Here is a 26,373-nt window from a genome sequence, read left to right as displayed (position 1 = left end):
GATAGGAGGCTGGACTCCAATCCTGGCTCTGCTACTGATCATGTGTAAGGATTTGGCAAGCTCTTGCTTTTCACTGGGCTTCCTTTCAAACATTGGCTCTGCTGATCTCTCAGGATCTTTCCAGAGATGACACAAATGACTACTGTATCTTCTTGACTGAAGGCTCTGGCCTTGTCAGAATAATCAATGGCATAAATTTTCCCAAGGGCAGCAATACAGTTAGTCTTCATTGACTTGTTACTTTTTCATCAACTCATCCTCTACAAGTTTTACAAGTATAGTGTGTGTGTGTGTGTGTGTGTGTGTGTGTGTGTGTGTGTGTGTGTGTATTGGGGAGTGGAGGAAAGAGCAGTTGAGTTTTTACCAAAGAGACATAATGTTTTAGGTAGCCTGAATTCCCAGTTACAAAAATCATTTATTTTATTTGCATACATTGTGTCATTTGCTCATAATATTCCCAGGGGCTGGTTAACCCTCAGAGAGTAACAGAATTTAGGTTTGAACTTCTTAGGTTGTCCACCCCCTACATATCAGGTGAATTACTAAAGATTATTCTTTTATTGTTTTGTCTTGCTACAAGATTCCTTTTAAGCTGTGCTCCCTATGTCTTCAGCTGTTGGCTCTCAGAGTATTGCTTGATAGAGACTGAAATTGGGAATCATTCATAATGTCCAAGTCAGGCACCTCTGCTCAGAGGATGGTTGGTGAAAAGTGCAAATGGAATCTTTCTCGAGTTGGAATATGAAACAGTAAAAAATTTGCTTAGTTGACACATGCTTAGGTTGCAGATACCTTTCCAGGAATGCATGAATGACTTGGTTTAAAGCAAGATTCATTTGTCTTACAGAGTTAGGGTAGGACTCAAATGCCAAGAGGCCTCCTTATTCTCGAGTTTTGGGCCCTCAAAATCTGTGTTTGTTATCACATGCCTCTTGTCTTACTGAGTGCAACACCTCTTCCAATGCACCCTGCTCCCCAAGAATCTACTCACAGAAGCATTGAAGAGAAATGTAGACTTTTACTGAGTATTTCACTGACCTAGGAGGAGTCAACAGAGCATGCTGTTCAGCAAAGGACTTAAAATTTCCCTTTAGTCATTCTGTTCTCCCAAGTCCTTCTCATCCATACCACCCCTGCTGATTTTTTCCCTTCTTTTAGATCTTTTCTATTCTTTGACAAACTTTCCTGAATTTCAACGCCTTTCTTTTCTCTCTTCCTTCTTGAGAAAATGCAAATTTTGTTTCATTCTTTTGTGTAGCAGTTAAGGGCCCCTTTTGAGGAATAACCTCAGCGGCTTACACTTTAAGTCCAATGGTACTTTCAAATAATAAGATTCTGCTTCAGAGATGATGGACAGTTGTAAGGGTTGATGGAGCTAGAGAATCTCCTGGTTATCCAAATCAGGAGACAAGGTTGCCATTGTGCAGAGAAGTCCTTTTCGCCATTTCCAAGGTTGTCATTGTTTATCAACAACTTTGTGGGGCTTTAAAAGCTCCCACAGAAATGATTTTCTGAGAGGTGTTTGAAGCAGGGAGCAGGATGAGCTCATGTGGAAGATGGCAGCAGCTATGCCCTAGCCAAATGATTGCATCTCCTGACCATTGCACGCTGATTTCCGAGTGTGCTGAAGGCATAGCACTTTCCTGACAGGAGACAAAAACTGTCTGTTGTTGAGATCTTGTCCATCTTAACTGGAATGGAGTCAAGCCTGGTCAGATGGTTTCCCAAATATCCACAAGGCCTCTTTGGTTCTGGGTGGTCAGTTTGGCAGTCCTTTCTTTTATGCATTTTAGGTCCTACAGTTCACACCATTTGGCAGGTTCCCTGAACCTTGTCTCCAAATTCTGACTCTGCTGAGGTGGCATGCAGCCAGATGCTGCCAGTACCATTGGTTTCACACTGGTGGGGGGGCCTTCCCTTTGGTTGGGGGCTTCCAGAACGCTATCTGAAATCTTAGTTCCCAGGTCTGTGATGAGAGAGGCTGGTCTTCTGAGATGGAGAGATTCAAATCCAGCCCCTTCATTTTTCAGACATGGATCCTGAGTTCCAAGGAGGGGAAAGGAATAGGTCCAGGCCATACAGTGAGTTAGTGGTTGGGGCATACATCCATCCCTTCCAATTCCCTTTGGGGACTCTGTCCACCACACGACATTGCTTCTCTGTCTTCTCTCTGAAAGATACGTCACTCAAAACTCTCTTTTTATCCCTGGAGCTGTATCTTCCCAAGAGACAGAAGGAGATGCATACTATGTAATACCCTTTGTGGTTTCAGTCTTGGTCTAGTTTCCTTTTTGCCCAAGTGTTGGATGGATGAGGTGCTATGTGGTAGAGGCCAGGAGAAAGGGTTCAGTCTGAACTACTGTATAAGAAGATGGACAGTACATTCTCAAGAGGAAAGGTATTTGTATCCACATACTGGAACTTATCCACCTTGACCGAGATGGTGGTATTGACCTGGAGGTGCTCCAGCAGGAACTGAGAGAGGTTCTGGTATATGTTTTTGGTTTGCACTCCAGACTCGCACACTGTCACCAAAGTCTGCCTTTTGACATCTTGGTTGATGAGAAGTTCCAATTTTAGGTCAACAGAATGTTCTGGGCATTCCACCAGAAACTGCAGTTGGCAAATAATGAAGTACCAACCTGGGAACTGGATCACCAGGTTCCCATCCTGATATCTGAGTCCATGGACAATGCCATCTTGGTTCCAAGACAACTTGGATTTGTTTATGTGCTTTGACACTGGAAAGAGAAGGAAAAACAAAATCAGAATTATTGGGCAGAATGCAGGTGCAGATGGGAAAATTTGAAGCCTTTATTCAAAGTTCCCCCTTTAAGACTCCTGTCTTCTATAATATTATCTGCTGTCCCAACCATCCAGAATATCTTCTGTGTTACTCTTTCTAGGTGCTGCTTAATATTCAAGGCACAGCTACAAAACTGTCCCTCTTCCCTTTTTCCAATGCCAAAGCTAAGAGTCTGAACACACATGGTGTTGGGCCTCTACCTCATACAGAATTGTTTTCCACTTATTACATTATTCTGTTATTATAATTATTATCTTTGCCTTTTCAGACTATAAGCTCCTGGGCTATATTCCCCACAAGTTCTGGACTATCATGCTCATTTTTAAAAAAATATATTTTTATTGATTTCAGAGAGGAAGGAAGAGGGAGAGAGAGTTAGAAACATCAATGATGAGAGAGAATCATTGATTGGCTGCCCCTACTGTGGACCAAGTCCGCAACCTAGGCATGCGCCCTTGACCGGAATCCAAATCTGGAGCCTTCAGTCTGCAGGCTGATGCTCTATCCATTGAGCCAAACCAGCCAGGGCTCGTTCATTTTTTCAATCAATCAATAAATGATTGATCAATGCGAGGACTACTGTTTGGGAGGCATTGCACAAAATATCAGAAATAGGACATTTATTTGTGTTCAGTTAGTAACCAATTTAGGCATCAAGATGGCCAGGATAATCTTAGTCTATTTGCTTTCACATTAAGATGCATCCTTTAGCCATTCATTGTCTAAATTTTTGAATGTTTTTCTCTCTTTGAAAGGGCAACCAAACATGACTGTGTAGACCCTTTACATTTAGACACTTTAAGGGGCTCTTCCCAGCTGGGGCTTGTAGAAAAGCAGAGCATTAGCAGATCCTCTAAGCCAACATGTTCATGTCAGAAGCCAAGGCTTTCTGAGCCCTAACAAGTGAACATCAGCCCTGATCGGTCAGGGTGCCTTTCAGAGCTGGGAAGCTGGTGTGTTCGTTTTAATTGCCTCTATGACTTCTTCCCTTTAAACCTCATTGCAATTCAATTGAAAAGTGCAAACTAATTTAACTGCAAAATTGAATTTCTAAAATGAGCAGAAGGGCTATTCAGAGAATCCTGGATATCTTTTCCAGATCTCATTTTTCCTGGTGTAAGTAGCTCTCATTATTTCATTTAGAAGGGGCCTCACCTTGCTGCAATATGCAAATAGGCCCTGTGCTGACATGTTCATTAAGCTGTCAATTTGGGGACAGGGCAGTTTTGTGGTCCCCTTGGGAATAATTGATAGAGGCAGAGCTTAAGAGCCTGATTCCCTTGTATGAGGAAAAGCACTGTGCACGTGGCCTGCAACTTGTAGGTGGTGGAATAGAGAGGTGGTGGAGTTGGAGCCCAGATGCCTTCAGGGGCATGTAGGCAACGGGAAGGAGAGAATGGGGCTGAGGAAGGAGGAGCCTTGTAGTTTTAGAGTAACTCTCTTCTCTTTCCCCATAAGGAATTTTAATTCAAATGATTATTAAAAAAAGGTTATAGGCTAAGCAGAATACATCTGCAGGTCACATTCGGCCTTGGGCCTCTACTTGTGACCTCTGGCTTAGACGTTTCAGGAAGGCCACAGGCAGTGGCCCTTGGGTGGTTGGGGTCCCAGGGTTTGGTTACTGACCTTGGAGGTAGGCCCATGACTTCTTGAAAGGAGCCCTTTGCAGGATACATAAGATGTCCTCTGAGCAATTTCCTAAAAATGAGAGCACACGTGAACTGTCTTTCTCTGCTCTGGGAACTGGAGACACCAGACCATTTTTTTGTGATCCTTTGATGGAGACAGTTACCATTCTGTTTTCATTTGGGGTAAAGGAAATCTGTGTATTTCTCATTTTTCCATCAGGTACCTTAGATTTTAAAAAGTTGATTGCTTCCCCTTGGGCTTTTACAAAAGACCTTGGAAGTTGGGGAACGAAAACATATATGACCTGGGTTCCTATGTGTACCAGGTGCCATTCCTGTCTGATTACCTATCTCACCTCACTTCATCTTTGGGGCAACTCCATGAGAGAGGTATTAAGTCCCTTTGACAGAGAGAAAAAGCCTGGGGACCAGACAGATTAAGTACCTTGTCCCAGGTCACTCAGCCAGCGGAGGCAGTCAGGACAATATATGGATGGAAATTGTTGCTGTCCTTCCTGTAAGAGGGCAGCAAACACTGGACGCGGTACCTGTACATATTTCAGCTCATGTAATTCTAAGAATAACTCTGCAAGGTTAATCCTGACGCCTAGACATGGTCAGTGGTACAAGGTCAAGCAGGTTGGCGGAAATGCTGAGATTCACCTCCAAGTGTACATGGTTCCAGGAAGCTGTTTTGCTAGACAGTGGGAATAAACACATCCTTATGCTCAATTTTAAGAGGATATAGGATCAAAGAGTTCTAAGCAGGAAGCCTGCTATCATAAGCTCCCTTGGTGGAAAAAGACAATGTTTATATCATTATGATATTTAAGATATAAAAATATTTAAAATATATACGTTGGTGATGGTGGCTTAGCTTCTTATTATAGTAACTCTTTTGTATGCAGAGAACCAAGTTACACATTTCCTGCAGTCCCTCATGAATTCAACTTACTCTGGATAAATTCCCTTTCGTTTTTGGGCCTTGGTTTCCCTGGCTGTAAAACTGGTAGATCTATAACCAGACATTGACAGCTTTTGGATGATGTCATCACAAATGACTATTCATTCCATCCATCAGACACCAGGCAGCCAGGAGCCAATTCATTTGAAGCCACCTCAGCCATGAATTTGCTTACTGGCCTCTGAACAGTACTCAGGCTCACAGTCTTCCTCACTGCCCTCTCCTCCCAGTCCCGAGCAAAATCTCTCCTGGTTCTTCACAGCACTGGACCTGGAAAGGTTGAACATTAAGTGGAGAGTTCCTTCTGCTATCTGAACAGGTTTGCTGCTAGAGGCCCCTTCAGCAGAAGCAGAGGGTGTGTTCATCCTTGTCTGTCCTCAACCTTTAAAAAGGCTCTGCAGGATCAGGGCCACGCTCCTCCACATGGCATCCATGCTCCCTGGGTTCTCATCCCTCATCTTCTGTCCTAATTAATAATAATAGTAGCAATAGTAGTGCTAGTAATGATAATAATAGCTCATATTTCTCTGACCCTTCCCTCTGCCTTATCTTCCTCCATTGAACTGTAAAGAGACTACTGTTCATCCATTCCCCACTGCTCAGCCCAGAAGATGTTCCACAAATGTTTGTTGAATTGAATCATCCAGTTCTTCCTTCCCTCTGTGAAAGTTAGCTAAGTGCTCAAGGCATGAGCAAGGTAAATGGAATGCTTGGCTTGCTTTTCCCTTCTGGGTTAAGATAACACGCGGGCTCATTCTCCCATTGGTCCTGCAGGTTTGGTTAGATTACATGAGAGGATAAACTCGTGCCCTGGACTGAGGCCATCATATCCCAGTGAGGACAGACTCTGCTCATAGGCCAGAGGCCCCCCACAGCACACCACCTCAGGTGAGCTTCTGTAGGCAGATGACTGCAGAAGTACAAGCCTGGGCTTGCCTCTCACACATGCAACTGCTTTTGTTCTTTCCCCTTTGCTCTTTGCATGTTTGCTGGGTTGACCTCAGTTGTAATTCTGAGAAACCCAAGGATGGAAAAACACACATCTTATTTTGAAACATTTACATTTCCTGAAGTCAAATGGCATGGTGTGTTTTAATTGTTCTTAAAGAACCTTTTAGATAGTTTCAAGTGAAAGGAAAAACATGGGCAGATCCCCATGACAGGGCTAAGGAAAAGGGGCTGGGACCCAGTATGCTGGAGGAGTTGCACATGGAATGAATGGGTGGCTGAACCTGGAGAGGAGCCCAGAGGTGCCTTTGCCACCTGACGAGGAGACTGTCAGCAGGAAGACGGCGCAGCCTGCTCTGCGGGGCCCACACGCTGAGGCTCCAAGTGCACATTTAAGGAGATGACACACTCAGCTAATGGCCAACGCTGCTCTTATCCCCATTTCTCAGGCGAGGCAGTGAGAAGACCTCAACTGAGGACACACAAACCACATTGGAAGTTACAGTACTGGCACCTCAAATATTTGACCAGTTGGTGCCATTCAAAGAGGCATTGGGTGGCTTTACAGGGTCGCGGGGCTCTTACCAAGAGCTGGGTGAACTTTATATGTGGCTCTTGTCTCCTCATCACCCTTGGGCACCATGATCTGACTTTTTTTGGTTATGAAGACAGGAAGGAGTGACTTGTGAATAGCTAGTGTTACATACAGTTGGAATCCTGTCATATCCCTGGAATATGGAATGCTGGGAGCATAGGGAGCAGCACACTCCCTGTTTCATTCATTTCCCAGATGAATGTCATGTCTGGGGGTGGGCGTTAGTTTGAAGAGCTAAAGACTTACATGGGGAAAATGAGAACCTTCTGTAAGTCATGGTTGAGTTGGGGACCTGGGAGTTTCCCCTCTCTGGGCTCTCGTGTCCCTAGCTAGATGAAGAGCAGTGTGGATTTGATGATCTAGAAAGGCCCTTCTGGCCTGTTCTAGTAGGCTGTGTAGACTCGCTGTACACTGCCAGGCCTGTTACAGGGGGGAAAGTTAGTCCTAGCATCTGCCTTTGTGGGTGTGTTGCTTTATCCCAACTAGGAGACTGTCTTTACATATTCAGTTTTCCAGACACCTGCTGTGGTAGAACAGAACATTTTAGCTCTGGGATAATCAAGGTTATAAAGAGTCTGGTTCCTTAGGATTTTCATGGTTCATAGAAATGGAAGTTCCTGAGAAGTCACCGGGTCCAGGCATAGTAGCCACATAATATATGTGCTCATCAATGTTATCCCCACAACATACTTGTCCTAGGTCACCCCGTGAGTTAGTGACGGGGCAGGAACAAAGTCCAGGCCTCCTTACTCCTTCTGTGGGCATTCCATCCTTCAAACAACTCAAGTACTCTGAATTCTCCTGAAGACCAAGGCCTTCTGATGGGAAAGAGTTGTAAGCTGTTTTCCCAAGCTTTGGACTCCTCTGGAAGGCTTTTTTTTTTTTTGAAAGCCCGAAGAGAAATATGTGGCAATGAAACCCTCCTAGCCAGTTGCATAGAAGAGAGATGTTGCTTAAGGTAGTTGAAAGGATCATGTTCTAGACATCAGAATAGTGATAATCTGAAGACTGGACCCCACCTTGAGATCTTATAAGGTTAGGCCTGAAAGGGCCATTAGATGCCAAGTTAACCATGATCCTAGTCCTATAAGTGGGGAGACTGAACCCAAAACGGCTGAAAGTGTGGCCAAGATCCCGCAGTAGGTCAGGAACAGAGCTGGGCTCAGAACACTTCTAGTCTAAGGCTCTGTTCCTATTGTTCGGTCTTCCCATGGAGCACAGAAGTGGGTTTGCATCTACCATAAACTCTGGATGGAAAACAGGACAACTGGAGGTGCTAAGAAAACAAATCTCTGGGCTCCCTCTTGTGGGAGAATACCAGAAGGTGACTCCGGGCCCATGTGCCGAACCCTGACAAGTCATCTGTCAGGGACAGTCAGGCTAACAGTAAGATGCAACAATGCCCAGGGTGGCAAAACAAGCCACACTAACCACTGCAGCCGAATGGTATGTGGTCTGCGTTCCAGGCACCGTCCAGGTTATCGGGATGAGATACAGTGCATCTCAGAACAAGCAACCTGGGTTCTGGTCAAGGCTTTTAGCTTCAGACCTGTCACTTCCTCTAACTGACCCTCAGTTTCTGCATCTATAACAGTGGGGATAACAGTCAACCCAAATGAACAGACGTAGTGATGATGCAACGAGATCATGGATGTCCAGTGGCCAATGCAGAATGTGACATAGAAGAGACAGCCAGCAAGTAGTAGTCCCTTCCTCCCAGACTCCTCTTTTCCTAACAATACCACTTAGCAGAGCGATCTGGCTGATGAAATGCTCATTAAAACACAGCTCATGGCATTACCTGATGGATCAGAGTTTCTCAATTACGTATATAAGTGTTTGAGGCCATCTGACACTTCCGGAAAAGTGTGCAGAATCCTCCTTCCATCTGTTGAAAATATTTAATCCTCCCAGGAAGGAGAGCAGTTATTCTGATGCCTCTGCATCTGCCTTGTCCTGGCTGCTTCTTCCACCCGCCTGGGAGCATAGCCAGAAGAGTACCAACAGTGACATCTAGGGGACAGTCTCTCCAGTATCGGTAGGAGTTGGAATCCAAGTTCATCCTCAACTGGCTTTAACTTAACCGCTTTCTTGATGCCACCAGGCCCACTAGTGATGGAGAAACTCCCTGATAGGTGACCTTGGATTTACAAACATCAGTTTTGGGGACTACCCACGCTGGCATGCTCAGTGTTAAACACATAAAAAGTGATCAGTAGTACAAACTGAGATCAAGGTGCCACTCAGTTGAATCCCTTGAAGGTTCCTTAGGATGTGGGGGTTTTCAATCCTGACCTGTTGCAGTATGTAAGATAAACCTATCTGATCCTATGGGTATTTTCTTGAAATTTGCTTCTACTAAATGCAGGTTGAATGGATATCATTGGGGGCATTTAAGAAGCACCTTTAAAGTCTATAAGCTAAAAGGCAAATCTGGAGTCTGCAGTGCAATTGGCTAACCTTTTAAATACCGTTTTGAAAATACTTCCTAGCGTATTCTAGATGCAGAAATGTGACAGCACACTTAGAATGTTAGGCTTGGGATCAGACTGGCTCGGGTTCAAATTCTCCCTCTGCCACTTACTAGTCACTCAGCCTGTGAATTTTCCTATAAGTGAGGACAATCATAAACTCCCTTGAAGGGTTGCTGGGAGGATTGAATGAGATAATGCATAACAAGGAGCCTCTATCCGTCACCCAAAGTATATTCAATAACAGTTGGCTCCCATCCTGTGGTTCGGGGCTTCCACTGCTGGGCTTTGTAGAAATATAAGCCAACACATGTGATGTCCGGAGGTCTAGGGTGGAATTAAGTGTTGAAGCAAGTTTGAGGGATAGGCCTGTTTCCCCTCTCTCTTCCCTCTGTTCCTCCTCCCTTCCCCACCTCTATTTCTTTCCTTTTTCCTTAAAATAGTTAAAAGATAAGTATTTCCTCTGTATTTAGACACTTACGATTTGTATGTGCTAAATTCAAGTATAATTTTTAATATTTCTCAGGGATCAGAATATTTCTCCCTTCTTTTTCTCCCCTTTCCTCCTATCTTTCTCCCCTCTTTCTCCTCCCCACTCCTCCCCTCCTAGTACCCCTTCTCTCCTCTTGAGGGCAAGGGGTGGGATTAGGTATAGATCCCCTTAGCACTCTAGATGGCCTCTCTAGCACCCTATCCCACTTTATTCTGAGTGGCCCATTTTCTGTTTTCTTTCTTGTGGAGAGATTCCTGATTCCTGTTAGCTCTGCCTTAAGAACAAGACAGCAAGTGTAAGAGAGGGTTTGCAGTGAGTGTGTATAAGTAAAAAGAGAAGCAAATAGGCACTCTGAGGCCTGTGACTGTCTGAAAAGAAGTTTCCCCCTAAGCAGAAGTGCCCCCTCTTACTATTAAAAAAGAAAAAAAAGCGACAACATCTGGTGGGTTGGGCTATCTAGATCCACCTCAGTCCAGCCAGTAGAATTGAGGTCTCTGCTTGCTAGTTGCAGTCTTTCTAGGAAAGGGGGCTGCTGCTCTCCACCTGCCTCTTCTCCTGCAGCGCAGGCTCCTGATGGGGCTGTGACCATGTGGATCGCAGTCATGTGACATCAGGGATAGCTGGGGATCGGTGAGGAGCCAGCCTGAGTGCTTTAGCTTCATTTCCTTTCAGTGGGCAGCTTTATTGTTTCTTTGGGCATGGGTTCACTAGGTGCAATTAGAGAGCCAACCTTACTTGATCGCTCTGATGCTTACATTTTCTGTTTAGCAAGGGCATGACACGGGGACAAGGTGGTCTGCCAAGCCACACAAAATTTACAAATCATAACAGTTAAATGGCCAACAAATCTTAAGATATTTGCTTGATTCCTGGAAGTTATGCTCCGAGATATTTGCTTGATTTCTGGAAGTTATGCTCCAAACAAAATCCATGCCAGGGTCAGGCCATCTGGCTGGCCCCCATCACTTTTGATATTTTAGAAAGCAGGAAATTCCAGTTCCTGCAAGGGAAAGTGAGTTGCTTCAAGTCCCAGGACTGGACTGTAGGTACGTATTCCAAAGTAATGGAGAGCATGATTCATCAGCAAGAAAATAGCTGCTGGAGCAGGGGCTGAGAGTTGAGGAGGAGTCGGGAGAAGTCCAGCCCCAGAGAACTGAGCGGGGGAGGGCACTGGAAGGAAGTAGCCACGTGTTACTAAGTGTCTGGTGGTACAGCTCTGGTTAAGCAAAAGGGCTCCAAGGCAGGCCAGCCTGGATTTTGAGGTCTTGTTGCCCTCCTAGCTAACTGTGCAATCTTAGGCGAGTCAGTAAACCTCTCGGTGCACCAGTTTCCATGCCTACACATAGAGATAATATTTATCCCTGGGGCTTGTGAGGAGTGCATGAGTGAATCACAAAGCCCTCAGCCCAGTGCTTGGCACATCGATGGTAATTATTTTTACTCTGCCGGATCCTCATTCATATGAAGTGAGGGGATAAAAGAAAACTGACTTAAAACTTGTCTACAGAATTTCTCAAGTGCCGGGAAGCACTGTCATTCAGTTGCTGGGATGTTGGGAAGACCTGGGAGTGAGACCAAGGGGACAAAAATTTTTCTACAGATAAAGTCAGTGGAATTGGAATTTCTGCAGAGTTTGAGGGGAAGCCGTGTGTATGTGTGTGTGAGGGGTGGGCATGGGAGGAGGAGGACATAGAAACAGGTGGGAAGGAGAGGGGGTCAATGTGCATGGTGGAGGGCTGAACCTGAGAGGAACGCAGTCCCTGCAGAAATGCTCCCTGGATGGGGCCACAGAGGCCTCCCGGGACAGGGGCACAGTACGCCATGTGCATGGTCCTCTGCCTGGAATGCACCACCCGCCAGCTTCCCTCCGCACCCCAAAGCCTGCTGTAAACGTGGCTATACACAAAGGCTGGGCGCTGTGCGAACTCGGGAAAGAAGGCAGAGGTGTCTGCCGTCTGTGGTTTGGACATATAACATGAGCACACGGAAGGTTCAGAATGTGGTGGAAACAGAAGATTGGAACAAGAGGTGAGGAGAAGCAGCACAAGCCTCGCCCTCCCGGCAGCCCCCCTTGGTTCCTCGCCATGTATGGGCTGGAGTGAAGCCATTTTATTGGTGATGAAAGAATAGAGTGGACCATGGGACCAAAGGACACAGGCTCAGCCAGGTGGCAGAGAGGGTTGTATGTGCTGTCCCATGTCACCCTCTCGGTGGCTCTGTGCGAGATTTATTAACTCCGTTTTCTAGATGAGAGGAGGAGGGTGTGGTGGAAGGTTCTCCCCCGGCTCTTGCTGGCCCACAGTCCCGGCTGAACCCCAGAGCAGTCTCCTGAGTCCTAGGCACAATGGAGCGAGTGTGAGGTGGATGCAGGTGACCAATGTCCTGGCCAGGAATAGGAAGCTTTTGTCTTGGGACTGAGCACTCCTTTCCCTACACAAAGGGCTTGGTTTTCCGTGGTTTCCCTGCAGCTGGTTGTCAGGCTGTGCTGTTACTTTAGTGCTCAGGCACGGCCCTGTTTCCCAGGCTCTGGGCTGCTGCCCATTTCCTGCTGATGGGGGACAGTTTCCATCAGCTGGTGGCACAGGCTCCCTGGAAAGCGTCTGGCTTCTGCCCTGGTCCACTCCAGTGACAAACCACATGCTGCCCCTGGAGCACCCTCCCAGGAGTTTCTGGGAGCTGGTTCCGCTCTGCCTGGAATACCTTGCATGGCTTTTCAAAGGGGACAATGTGCTGCTTGTGCCTGTGTAAGGCGGGCTTGCTGGGTGCAGGAGCCCTGGCTGCAGATTGCCTCAAGGGCTTTGTTAGACTTTTTCTTATATATTTACATATTAAACAACAGAATTATCATAAAGTGTCAAAGCTGAAAGGACTTTCCAGTTCATTGAGTACATTCAGTTACAGAAGAGACCGGGGAGGGAGAAAGACATGCCCAGAGAACCAGCTGGTGGAGTGAAGGTCGGTTCTGGAGACCAGGTCTTCCTCCCCAGGACTATGCTTTCTATTTCGCCTTCCCAGGAGTCTGCCCAGTGAAGGGAAGAGTAGACTTGCATTAAAAGCAGGAGGAAGCTAGGGACCAGACACAGTGGGTGATGGGCGCTTATGGCTGAAGCATGTCATGCAGGGAAACGGAGAGGAACCTTGGGGGTCTGGTCTCTTGGACGACCGGCAGCTCCTTGGACGACCTTAGACAAGTCGCCTTGATTGCATGGGCCTCAGCTCCTCGCCTGCAAAATGGGATCATTAAATCCCCATGTTGCTCACTCCCAGGAGGGAGGTAAGATCTACCCAAGGGAGGTACTGGAAGGCCCTTTCCAAAAGTTCCATAGCCCTAGTGGGGATTTTTATTAGCATTTTTATGCTAATGTTGCAGAAACATTAAATTGTAAACTGAGGCTGGTTGTGGATTAGTTTCTCTTCTGATAATTCACAGTGATGGCCAAGATAAGAAGAGATCTGACAGTGATCTAGTCCATGGTGCCCACAATTTTGGATTTCATGGATCAATGAAATTACCCCCAAGTGAAAATTCAGTGACCCATACAGAGCGGGCAGCTTTTGATTTTGCCTATTGTGATCATTAAAACAAAAAATAACTTGGACAAGAAGCAAACCAACTTAACTTTCCCTCCATATCAGCTTCATCTTACAAAAGAAAGACCATTTTAACATTTTAGAAAAGTATATACTCTCAGAGCAAAGAAGTGCCCCTTACTTACAAATAATTGGCTCTGAGAAAATGGGTGACCTTGCCTTCCTTTTTCTGATTCCACTCTTGACTGGTGGAAACTATTACAGGGGCATAACCACTAGTAAGAGCCCCTGTGCTTGGCAGCCTATGATGGGAGCTCTCTCCAGGTGCCAAACTGTGATGTTGTGGGTGTGAGAGGCTGTGTCTAGACACTGTGTCCTCCTTTGGTCCCAAGGATGTTCTGGTGTCTCTACCTGGGTGCCTATGATGACCCATCCTTTCTCTTTTCCTTTTTTTCTCTGAGCTGTCAGGATATCCAGCTGTGCTTGTTACCTAGGTTCTAAAAGATTACAGAACTGAGTTGGGTTAATGTTCTTGAGTGATAAGACCACTGGATTAGAGATGAGATGACATCTGAATTCTAGGTTTGGCTCCATATGTCCTTGGACACAACACTTTACTTCTCCTCCTTTGTGCTATGGAAAGATTATTCAGATGATCTCAACATTTTCATCTTTGTTGTGACCCTAACTCTGCTTACCAGCCCTCTGGAGTAGAGACAAATGCATTAATTAGTGATTTCAATGATAGAAAGTGTGGAGGGGTGGGGTGGAGAAGAAGGTCTGTTTTCCCAAGTCCTCAACTGCATTATGCATTTTTGCTGCTACCAGTTATTTAATGATTACTATGTATTGGTTGCCATGCCAAGCAATTTATGAATGAGGTCTCATTGGATTCTTGAATACCTTCATAAGGTAGTAGTATTATTCCCATTTCAAAGATAAGGAACTGAGGCTCCTAGGTGGAATGTAGAGCTAAGACTCACTTGCCTGACTCCAGATTTCAGGCCCTTAACACAACACTGCTTTGTGTTCCCGCCCATGTCTATGCAACAGCCTATGCCAGAGGTAGAATTTCCATCAGTGGGAGAGGTGAGGGGTGGTGGGAGACTTGTGGGGATGAGCTTCATCACAGCGTGCTCTGGTGAATCAATTTGCAGCAGCTCCACCCTAAGCAGCCCCACCTCCCCTCTATCCTCTTTTCTATTGGGCGCTGCCATGATGTCTCTGGCTGTTGATCAACTCTGATGTCATGTTGATGATTCACTACACATTTACTCCTAACCCCAAGGTCTTACCTCCTTTAAGGGGGAATTTTCCTGGGGGAGTTGGAATGGAGTCCTAGAAGAAAAGAAAGAAAGGAAAAAAAAAAAAAAACGGTGTGAGGAAGATATTCAATTGAAACAACTCACCTTTTTATTTTCTGTTTTGGTTGTCCTCAAAGTACTGTGCAATTTAGAATTCACCTTCCATCTGACTCTTAAATTTTAAAAGATAAATTCACTGACTTAGTTATAATGAACTTGCTCATGCATTTACTTGACAACATGCCTATCAAAAAAGCAATTCAGTTACTATCCACATTTCACAGGCAAGGAACCAGAGTTGAGAGAGAGAAAATGAAAAGTTTATGGCAGCTCAGGGACCAGCATCTGCAACTCAACCCCCAGTCTAGTGCTTTTTTTGTCACCTCCACATGTGTTATTTTTCCCCCCTTCGGTAAATATAAGAACAATCAAATATAAATACATGTGGGGTTTTTCCATTTTTGTTTCATCAAACAGTGAAAATAGGTTGTAATTATACCTGGGAAGGTACATTTATATCCCTCCTGTGGTTGGGAATTCTGAATTAATTGAATGTTTATGTGCCAAACATCATGAGGATAATGAAATAATTAAATTGACCTGTCCTCTGGATTTATTACCAGCTTAAAATTGGATAGATTATCCAAATATTTATAAACATATAGCATAAATAAATGCAGATATCTTATATTTTTATATATTCACTGTATATTTCATATTCTTTATATATAATACACATGAATATATACATCAATATTGACACAGATAAGTAAGAGTTTGATAGAAAGAGATTGTCTTCTGCAGGGGCCTCCTGGACTGGGGGTTTGCAGGGGATGAAAAGGAGGTCTTGTTGAGGTGCACTGAGCAAGTAGGCAATAGAGCAGATGGGCACAGTTCTTCACCCCAATTAACTATACAGAGACTAACTTCCGCACACCTAGTCTCCCTCCCACTTCCCACCTTGGCCATGGAGACATCTGTCAGATGTCCTGCCAAGGAGGAATGAGATGCCTTACTCATCTTTTGACGTGTGCAGGTTGGGAATCTCCTATGGTTCATTGGATTGCAATATTAATAAAGACATAGAGACATTAATACATAGATGAAAACACCTTCCCAATCTATCAGAGCAAGAAGTTAGCAGTTGCCCAAATCTTCTTTTCTTAGTGTTTAGTACAAATACCTAGGACCATCTGGAGTTCCCTTTTTATTCTATCACTAGAGGCCCAGTGCACGAAATTTGTTCACTCAAGGGGGAGGTCCCTCAGCCTGGCCTGTGCTCTCTCGCAGTCTGGGACCCTCAGGGGATGTCCGCTTGTAGGCTTAAGGTCCTCTAAGCTGGCAGGCGGACATCCCTCTTGCAGTTCTGAACCCCTTGCTCCTTACTGCTCCGCTTGTTGTTACTTAGCACTGCTGCGGAGGCAGGAGAAGCTCCTGCCACTACCACTGTGCTCACCAGCTGTGAGCCCGGCTTCTGGCTGAGCGGTGCTCCCCTGTGGGAGTGCACTCATCACCAGGGAGCAGCTCCTGCATTGAGTGTCTGTCCTCTGGTGATCAGTGCGTGTCTTAGCGACTGGTCATAGCGACTGGTTTTTCTGCCGTTTGGTCAATTTGCATATTAGGCTTTTATTATATAGGATTTCCCCAGGTGCTCTGTCTTTTGCCTTCCTGGTAAATGGATCTCTTCTCCAGCCCAAGTGGGTTGTAATGAGTTTAGAAGTCTCCTGAAGGCAAAGCCCTAGTATAGCACCAATCTGGAGAAGGTGGAAGTCAGTCTAAACTTTTGGGCTTCAGCTTTTCATGGGAAAGAAAGTGAATTGGACTTGGAATGTTCTTCCCTGTTTGCTCTAATAGTCTATGATTTTATTGTTTTAGTTGAAAGCTCTTAACTTAAATAAAAATGCTGTTCATTGTGGTCTCTCAGTTATGCTTGCAGTTCATAGGAAAACCTGACATCACAAAATTCCCTCCTGTGTTGCCTCTGTGAGACAATAAACAGCATTTCAAAATTTACTGTCGAGCACGACCATTGATTAGTGTGATGTTCAAATGTACAAAGAAAATCATCTATGTTTGGGTGTGTTACTTAGATCATTGACATGGTTGGCTGGCAAGGAAAGTATGCAGGTACCATGAGAGAATGCCACAGCAGGAAAAAAAGAAAAGAAAAGTGGGCCATGGGAGGTGGGAACTACCAGAGAATCATACATTCAGCACATACTGAATGAGCACCTGGTGTAGGCAGGCACCAAGCTAGTGTTGGAAAACATCCTGTGGATTTTATGGCTTAGCTATTAAAGCAGTTATTTAAAATACACAAATAAATATATAATAAGAATTTCAAGTTGCAGCAAGAGCTAAAAAGGAAAAGAGTCTGAATATTTCAAGATTGTATAGTAGTCCCCTCTTATCGAAGGGGATACACCCTAAGACCCTCCATGGATGCCTGAAACAATGGAAAATACTGACATCTGTAGATACTGTGGTTAGCTTTTTCTTAAATGATATCCAAATCGCCTGCATCACTGCTGATGGCTTTGGAGCCATTGTGAAGTAAATGAGGATGGTGTGAGCACAAACACCGCAATATGATAGGGCAACAGTGGGCCTGACCACTCAGATGGCTATGCAATGACTAGCGGGTGGGGAGTACACTCAACATGGGGATGCTGGACAAAGGGATGATTCATATCCTCTGGACTGGACAGGGGGGTGGAGTGGGACTTGTTGAGATTTTTATCACACTGCTCAGAAGTGTTTATTTCTGGAATTTTCCATTTAATATTTTCAGATCAAAGTTGACCACGGACGACTGAAACCACAGTTAAGGATGGGGTGGGGAGGGGACTGCTGTACCTCCCAGGCATTTGCTAAAATGCAAATTCTGACTTGGCAGGTTTGGGCAGAGCCTGGGAGTCCATTTCCGACAAGCTCCCAAGTGATGCTGATGCTGCTGGCCCACAGAACACACTTTGGATAGTAAGGTTGTAAAAGGCAATATCTGGAGGAGAACTTCATTTATAGGAGGTTAGAGGAGGCCTCTGTCTGTCACCTGAGGGCTTTCTGGTTTCCTAACTTCAGACAGAAGAGGTCAGAAACAAAGCTTCTTTGTACAAGAAATAGTCCTATGGCTTAAACCTTGGATGCCCAGGACATCCAAGACAGGAGTGTGGCTATTCCTGTTTTAAAGAGCTCTTCGGACAAAGTCTTCTACTTCTCCTGGTTGCCCGCGGTAGGAAAGATCAGAGAATCAGAGCCAGAGGGGAGCCTAGATGTCTTTCAGTCCATCAAGCTATTTTTACAGAAGAAGAAACGGAGAGACTCTTGAGTCAGTTAGTAGCAGATCTGAACCAAAGTTCTCTGGTGCTCTTTCCACTTTCCCAGGAGTACTGGCTATCCTCAGAAGCCAACTATAGGAAAGCTCATTCTACCCTCCTCTCTCTTCCCATTTGGAGATAGAAAAGCAAGGTACAAAGGGATGATGGCTTTTAAAATTTGCTGAGGACTGTATGTGCCTTGGGTACTATGCTGAAGGCTGTCCATCAGTTTCTCTTTGGCAGGTGCCTCTCAGTCCTAGAATTCCATCCCATCTCCTGCCTGGTGATCCGGATCCTGGCTGGGGAAATGTGAACCATCTTGCTCAGTGATTTGACTTTGAGGGGAAAAGTACATAGGCTAGACACAGGCACAAGCCAATGGACCCTCTCAGGATGTCATTCTCAACTTCACTGAGTAGCTCAGGAAACTTCATCTCCATGGTTACCAACCAGCTATACTTCCTTCAGTGTACCTCTTTTGGCTTAGACTCTGGGTATCTGATGGGTGTCTCCAACATTTCTGTGCATGGTGGGAGGAACTGTCACATTTAAGCTGCTCATCCAGGTGAAATGACCCAATCCCGATCATCTTCCCTACCGAGGACTCTGTGTCCTCACTTCCTTTAATCACTGTGATTACAGGGCTAATTATCCTTCCCTCCACTGGGTTGTTGCAGGAATGATAAAATGTTATATATAAAGTGTTTACGAATGCTTGAAAATGGTACCTATTTTGGCTACTCTCTTGATCCTAATGATGTGCTTAATTTGTTTCAATACCTTGAAAGGCCGTTTCCTTTCACAGAGCAATGCTGTGCAGGGATAATCAGCTCCCAAATTTGCTTTTGACAGAAGATTCTCTCTCTGATTGAAAATGGCCAAAGGGGATTCCACATCCCCTTCTTTGCTGGCCTCATGCTGCCTTGTGAGGTGGGCCACAGAGATCTTTGCCAGAAATGCCTCTTATTTTCAAGTTAACATGACTAAAGCACTTAATCCTCTGTGGTTAAATGCTTTATTTTATTTGGCTTTTACTCCAAGAGTTAATGACTAACCAATAATTAGAGAAGTGACTTAATGATTACAGAAGACCCCACAGATAGAAAATAGTGGGGAAAGGATTCAAACTCAGGTGTGTTGACTTGGATGGCATACCACAGTGCCTTTCTAGGGTAGGGCAGGATTAAGCTGAGGCAAAAAATTCTCCTGGGACTTTATGAGAAAGTGGATGGAGGTCATAGACAATCCCCAGGAGAAAGAAGATTTTTATTAGCAGTCTTTGTCTTGATATGGTTAGTTAAAGTGGGAATTGAAATAGAATGGCTCCAAGTAATGATTCTCCCAGTGAGGATCTTGTTCAAATGCTGGTTCTGGTTCAGTAGGTCTGAGATGGGTCCTTAGGCTTTGCATTCCTAATGGGCTTCCAGTGATGCCAGTCTGCTGAGCCATGGACCATGCTTTGAGGAGGAAGGGCTTAAAGCCATCACTCAACAGGCAATTAGGACAACTGAGGTCTTCTTTTTCCAAGGAATTGGGAATGGCTATAGGAGGCTGAGTGTGTGTTTAGGAAAATTTCTTCCTAGACTGCTGATGGGGATGGAATCCTATCCTCTCCCCTTCCTCCATCAATGCTTCTTGCCACCTAGGTCTACTTCCTGCTGCTCCCCTGTGCAGCCTGACTGACTACAGTTCTGGCTCTCCATTACTCTCCTCACACCTGGGCTTGCCTTCCTCTGGAATGTACCTCTGCTCACTCTTTCCCTCACCTGGAATGCCCTGTCCCAACTCCTCCTGCCTCATCCTTCCAGTGGGGATCTCTTCTCCATCGGAGAATGCTGGCTAATAAATGTGGAAGTACTAGAACTAGGCAATCATTAATCTTCTACCCTCAGAGCATTACCCCATAGATTACTCATTAGTAAGAAAGAAAAGAAGTGTTTTACAAAAGAGATAGACAGTGGTGACCAACTTAATCAAGTGACTAACCATCATTGCCATTCATGGGATAACCTGACATATGTCTCTAGCTGTGCTACAATAAGAAGTATATAAAACAGTACCTGTGCACTATAACTGCCAAAAATGACTCCTCTCATATAATGACGAGTAAACACTATAAGACAAATCCAAAAGGTGAGTTATTCTACAACGAAACTAGCTTGGACCCGTCAAAAAGTCAGTGTCATGGAAACAAAGAACAAAGGGCAGAGAAGATGGTTGGATCATTGCTTCTCGGGCTTGAATGTGAATAGATCCCTGGGGACCTTGTTAAAACGAAGTTTTCAATCCAGTAGGTTGAGAATGGGGCCTGGGATTTTGCATTTCTAATAAGCTTCCAGGACCACCCTTGAAATAGCAACATTCTAGATTAACAGGCATAACCAAATGCAGTGTGCATCCTGAGACTGGATTCTGGATCTCCAAACCAAACAGGGCACAGTGCCTGTAGAAGATGTCTTTGGACAAGTGGGAAATTGAAGTGTGGACTGCATATCATTATTAAATGATATTACCGAATTAACATTAACTCTCTTGGCTATGAGAATGTCTTTGCAGTAAGTAGTAGATGGGCTGAAATCCATGTAGGTGAAAGGTCACACTGTCTGCAACTTCGTATATAGGTTATATGAGTATTTACCATTCTAGTTTATTGAAGGTTAAACATTTTCAAAATAAAACTCTGGGCATAAGACATGATCCTTTTAACCTTGAAAGGAGGCTCAGCTTGCATTCCAACTATTCTGTAAACCCCTCCCTCACTGCAAAGATGTTCCTAAGCAGAAACTGTCTTCCTCTCCTGTGGTCTATGGCATTCTGTGCCATTCTGCCCCAAACGAGAGAATTCCCAGAAAACAGAAGTCCTGCCCTATTCAGTCGGTCCTCCCATCACGGCCCATTGGATCAAGCATAGGGCTTGACCCTGAGATTGTCAGAAGATTTTTTTGATTGATAAATTGACTGCATTGAAGAGAGTAACTTGGGTAGAGGGAAGCATCACAGGGCATTTCAACACACCTCTTTATTTTATTGGAACTTAAAAGTAAACTAGAAAAACCAGACCACCGCCCCACTCACTACCCTTAACCCTTTGCACTCGATTGCTTTTTTCTCGATTCCTTTATTCTAATGCTAACCGTGTCGAGTCACACTTGACATCTGAGTGCAAAAGGTTAAACAGGCACTGCTCCACTCTTGGTAAGGCCACGCTGTTTTAAAAAGGAATTTTCTTTGCTTATAAAGAGAAAGGAGGCAGCTTCTTTCTACAAAGGGCCTCCTTTCAAACCTAGTGATCCTGAGCCTCTTGCTTTGCACTAATCTTGTTGAATGTAAATGGATCTCTCAAGGGGCTGGACAAGCCCAGTCTCTGGTTTGCAACAGAGATGGTCCTTTCTAGAGTCAACCTGGCATGCAGCCTACCTCCTTCTCTAACTGACCCTTTGTCTCTGGAGGAGACGAGAGAAATTGTATTGTTTTGCTTTGCTGTGTAAACTGTGTGGAATTTCATCCTGACATACCTGTGTGTACTATGTTGTGCTCACTCAATAATAAATTACTTTTCTTTCTTTATATGTTGAGGTGAAGAGATGTCTCTTCGTTGGTAGTACTTTTACTTCCTCAAGAGTATTCTGGTACAATCTCTTTGGAAGCTGATTGGCAGTATTTACTGAAGTGAAAAATACACATTCTATTCCTACCACTAGGAATTTATTCCACAGGTATACTTGTAGACATGCACAGCGAACACAATTCTAGGCACAGATAAATTATGATGCAGTCATTCAATAGGTTACTATTGTATGACTGCCTCATACAATAGGTGGGTTTCCATGTATTGGCATGGATGAATCTCCAAGATATACTGTCAGTCAATAAAATAAGATGGAAAATTATGAGTTTACTATAATTATATGTGTGTACTATGTATTTGTAGATACATAGATTTTGGGAAGGACAAGGAAGTATCTGTTAATGGTGGTTATCTCAGGAAAGGGGGATTGGTGGTTGGGTGGGCAGGGTGTAAGAGACTGTTACTTTTTTTTCCTTTTTCCTTGTTTTCTGTTTATTTCTATTAAATAATTTAAATATAATATTTTATAATAAATATACTGGTTTAAATGTAAATAAAACAAAGTACAACCACACAGACACAGAGGCATTACTAGACTATTGTTACATAAGCAACATGAAAGCAGGACTTCTGTTGGCTTTTTCAAGGCTATATATATCCCCATTGCTCAGAACAGTGTCCTGCACACAGTAGATGCTCAATAAACATTTGTGATTGAAACCCAAGTGACTTCTTTGTCTCACCCAAGGAGTTTGACCTTGGAGTTATTTGATCTTCAGGACAAACCTCAAGGCAATCTTTGTTGATTTTCCTACATGCCTTACATCTTCTCTTCTCCATCCCTTTGCTCATGTTGTTTTGTTGACCAGGAGGGCCCTTCCCTTTGATCCCCCTTCCTCACCTGCTTGAAGTTATACACATTTCTCAAGCCAACCCAAATCTTCAATCTCCAGTGGAGTTTTTGTTAGACTTTCCTGTTCTGTCTCCTTAACTTGAGATCTTATGGTAGCCCTAGGTGGCTCCTTTCCATCACTTAAAATAGATTATGACTTATTTTAATTTTGTTTGTACATGTGCCTTTTTATCTACAACTGTGACTTCTTATGCCAGTAAAACCTTTCTCATGGTTCTCTACCCCTGCCCCCATCTATCCTCACAGACTGCTATGTGGCCATGAACCCATTTCGTTTTTATTAATTGGGATGTGAGTTTAAATTCCTTGGGTATCTCCCACTGATTTTCTTAAAAGCAGAAGTCCTGTTAGAGTCTCTTTACTTGTCTAAGTTACACCTACCCTAAAGTCCGCCTGCATTCTCTCTTCCTGAGGAAGCCTTCCCTGAATGCTTGAGCTCATGGAGATAACCCTTCTCATCTCTTAAAACAGTTAATATCTAAACAATTTAGTAGAAACAATATGTGTAAAACACTTAATACTTAGCACTGTTTTTAAGTGAGTAACTGATACTTCTCAGGCTAAGAAATCACAGCATACCAAACCACACAATCAGATTGTGAAATGAATCTTTTCACATCCAAACATGAGGGCTAAGTCAAAAGAAATGGATGCACAAGACAATAAAGATCCCCAGAGAAGACTGAGAACAAAGTTTCTTAGTGCTTCTATTGCTGTCTGTATTGGAAAAGGGAATGTTTTCTCATTAAGCAATCAAGTAGCTGACTCTATCACTTTCTCAAGATGACTTAGCGCATGCTCTGTCCCCTTTCTGTTCCTCATTTTCCATGTTTACAAAAATGAAGCAGAAAGATGCATGCCAGTTCCTTTATGAAAAGAATCAATTAAACTAAAAGTGGGATTTGAATAAGAGCCATTCTGGAGTTCTCTAGCTTTATATGTCACCATCACCACTCCACCTCAATCATACCCCCCCCCCCCGCCCCTCTCAGAAGTTCTAGATGCAACCTTTAACTAAATACCTTAAAGGCCACTCCAATTTCTTTTCTTTGGCCATTGCTATAAAATGATACACCTTTGGTTTACATCAAATTAGAATTACAGAAAAACTATAGAGCCTCTACCAAAGAAAGAGTGCCCTAGAATGTTTTCAGAGTATTATTTTTAGTAGATATAGATAAGGCCATTAAATGACCAGTTTCATAAACTCTACCAACGAAATCAAACAGAGCAATTCTGTTTCCTTTCACTTTTATGGAGATATGAGACTCAAAGTGTCATTTAAATTTCAAAGCTCAAGGACACTTGTGAAAAGATACCAAAGCCTTTTAAAGCCCGATTCTTTTTAGTAATCCATGAGTTATAGAGCCTTCAGCTTAAGGGAGGGGCAGGGAAACCAGGGCACATTCTGCAGGGCTGTAATGTCACGCAAGTGGGAACTATGAAGGAACAAACAGAAACGTTCTCACTCTGGCAGGGTGGGGAGAGGGTGCAGTTCTTAAGCTATCACAATTAACAAAACCTTTACTTAAGAATTCATCAACAACAGGTACTTCCAGACACTGCTCTTTATAACACCTATGGTGGATTTTCTGTAAACACCAATTTCTTAAAATATGAGAAAGCTTCCTCCTTCATCACTTCTGTTTTTGCACCAAAGCTCACCTTTACTTCAAACAAAGTGGGTCTCCTGAGAGGTGTGACTCTACCGAGCGCACCCATAATGGCTTGTAGCTCCAGCATTCTGAGCAGTCTCAGAGGGAACAGGTGTTAAAACATTTCTATGATCTGCCTCTGGGCTCTTGTTTCTTGTGACACCCTCAGCTCTTCAAAGCACTGACTTGCGAGGGAGCTTTCAACTTGTCTTGGGGGTTTTAATGCTGAAATGCTCAAAGCTCTAAGCGGCCCTGGTCTTCCCTTTTGCCCCCTTCCCTTTCAGACCTTGGCCTCTGACACTTAGCTTCTTGGTTTTTTTGTTTGTTTGTTTTGTTTTTTAAAAAGCCCTTGGCAATGGATGAGGCCACAGGAATCTCAGGAATATTTGATCTGAGAATATAGAAACTGGGAATCTGGTCTGAAGACTCTGAAAACGTGAGAAGAAGCTGTACAAATAATGTTACCCGGTTTTCTTATTGCTTTCTTCCTTGCTCAGAGTCCTTGGCTCTGTTTGATTTAAACCTTCATTTATCAGAGCTAAGAGCTCTCCTCCCTCTTTTGGGTCAGGGAGTCTGGAAAGTTTTGAGATGATAGCTCAGCAAACCTTTCTTTCCAAAAGCCAAAGTATTTTAGAGATTTAAGTTCCCATTTCTCTACTCCCTTTCTCTATATGATGTGTACTTTTAATTTTTAAACCTCCCCGCTAATTTATTAGCTGATTCCCAAGACTCTCTCTGGGGAAAACTGAACGTAAATCATAAAGGAAAGGGGAGGAGAAGTCCACTTACCGACTTCTGAACCACCAGCACCATGATGGTCGCCACAGCAAAGACGAGACACACAGCCAGCGTGGCCGTGGTGAAGCAGAAGTAACTGCGGCTCGTGGTCCCCCAGTGGCTGGTGACGGAGCCTGTCGGCTCGTGCATGGCTGTGTCTTGAGAAGGGGCCACTCGGTGGAGTGCTCGCTGCAGCCCGGGGCCCATTCTTATATAGTCTTCCCCGCATCACACCTTATCGCTCCTCATCTGCTTCGGTTCTGGGCCCATCTGGGTTCCAAGAAGGATTCTCCCCTGAATCCTGGATCATGTGACTTGGAAAAAAACCTTCACCGGCTGCCTTGCAAAGAAACTCTTCTCCGGGGGCGTGAGGCACAAGGCAGCAGCACGGGTGGGGGAGAGGCTCATTTTTCATCGCCAGGGATTAAGTTGAGCACAGAGACACTGCAGCGACTCAGGAGGTGGCTGATGTCAGAGGGCGAGTAGGAAAATGACGGTTTCCCTATTCTGGTGTGTGTGTGTGTGTGTGTGTGTGTGTGTGTGTGTACACAGAGTCACTTCTGTTTCATTTAGACTCAGCCGCAAAGTGCCTTCCTGCTTGAGAAGCTGCACACTCTCTTCAGGGAGGCCTGCGGGTCAGAAGACCTGTCAGAAATGCCTCTCTGGGGATTTGAGGGGGGGAGGGTGGCTGGATTCCTTTGGTTCAGCTGGACAATATCCCTCCTGCTGAAAACTGGAGATGCTACTGGATATAGATGTCCATTGATGTAGAGATTGATCCAAAGAAAGACAAACTTGTGGCAGTATGAGATGTGGGGCAGGTGCAAAGGGACTGAGTCGGAAATCTGAAAACACTGATCTTTGGAATAAAAATTTCTGCTGAGTGTATTGGGATCTGTTGAAGTTGCAGACAAACTTGGGCTTGTCATAAAACTCACAAAGAGGGGAAGGGATGGGCTGTGAGGGAGGGGGTGGGGAAGTGGTCTTGTGCTGAATGTGAGTGTGTGTGTGCCCGTGCTGCATGCGAGTGTGGTGCATGCTGTGTGCATTGTGATGTGTGGTGCATGCTGTGTGCATATGTATGTGTTATGTATTGTGTGTGGTGTGTGTGTATGTGACTATTATACTTGAACTTCTGTTGTCTCAGGCACAGTGCTAGGAGCTTTATGCCTGGCCTCACTCCACCCTCACCTCCACAGTCTGAGGTAGGTGATATTTCTTTTTTCCAGAGGGGAAAATTGAGAGAGAATGAAAACTGTTTCAAGCAAAGTTGCTAATGTTGATCAATGAGCTAAGGGGTGCATAGCCATACCTGGCTAGCCCCCAAGCCCATGCTAAACCATTCAACCATCTTTGCACTTGAAGCTGGAAGCCTGAGGTTGGGTCTCAGCCTTGCCCATTGC

The 26,373-nt window shown here is 44.5% G+C and overlaps 1 protein-coding gene and 1 long non-coding RNA gene across 8 annotated transcripts in view; one reads left to right on the top strand and one right to left on the bottom strand.

The window, feature by feature from the left end:
- The window catches only part of LOC103295699 (uncharacterized), a 362,653-nt gene that overhangs the window by 171,514 nt on the left and 164,766 nt on the right, over window positions 1-26,373 (top strand). The gene's annotated exons all lie outside the window — the stretch shown is intronic.
- TNFSF8 (TNF superfamily member 8) lies at window positions 318-25,233 on the bottom strand. Its single transcript, XM_008152106.3, has 4 exons — window positions 24,983-25,233; window positions 14,732-14,774; window positions 4,433-4,504; window positions 318-2,741 (listed from the first exon to the last, which is right to left on the bottom strand). Exons 1-4 carry the CDS (start codon window positions 25,175-25,177, stop codon window positions 2,347-2,349), a joined length of 705 nt encoding a protein of 234 aa, XP_008150328.2. The 5' UTR covers window positions 25,178-25,233; the 3' UTR covers window positions 318-2,346.

The sequence above is a fragment of the Eptesicus fuscus genome, chromosome 15 (assembly GCF_027574615.1).
Source record: "Eptesicus fuscus isolate TK198812 chromosome 15, DD_ASM_mEF_20220401, whole genome shotgun sequence".
Classification (NCBI taxonomy): domain Eukaryota; kingdom Metazoa; phylum Chordata; class Mammalia; order Chiroptera; family Vespertilionidae; genus Eptesicus; species Eptesicus fuscus.
This window is presented reverse-complemented; position numbering and strand designations above follow the sequence as displayed.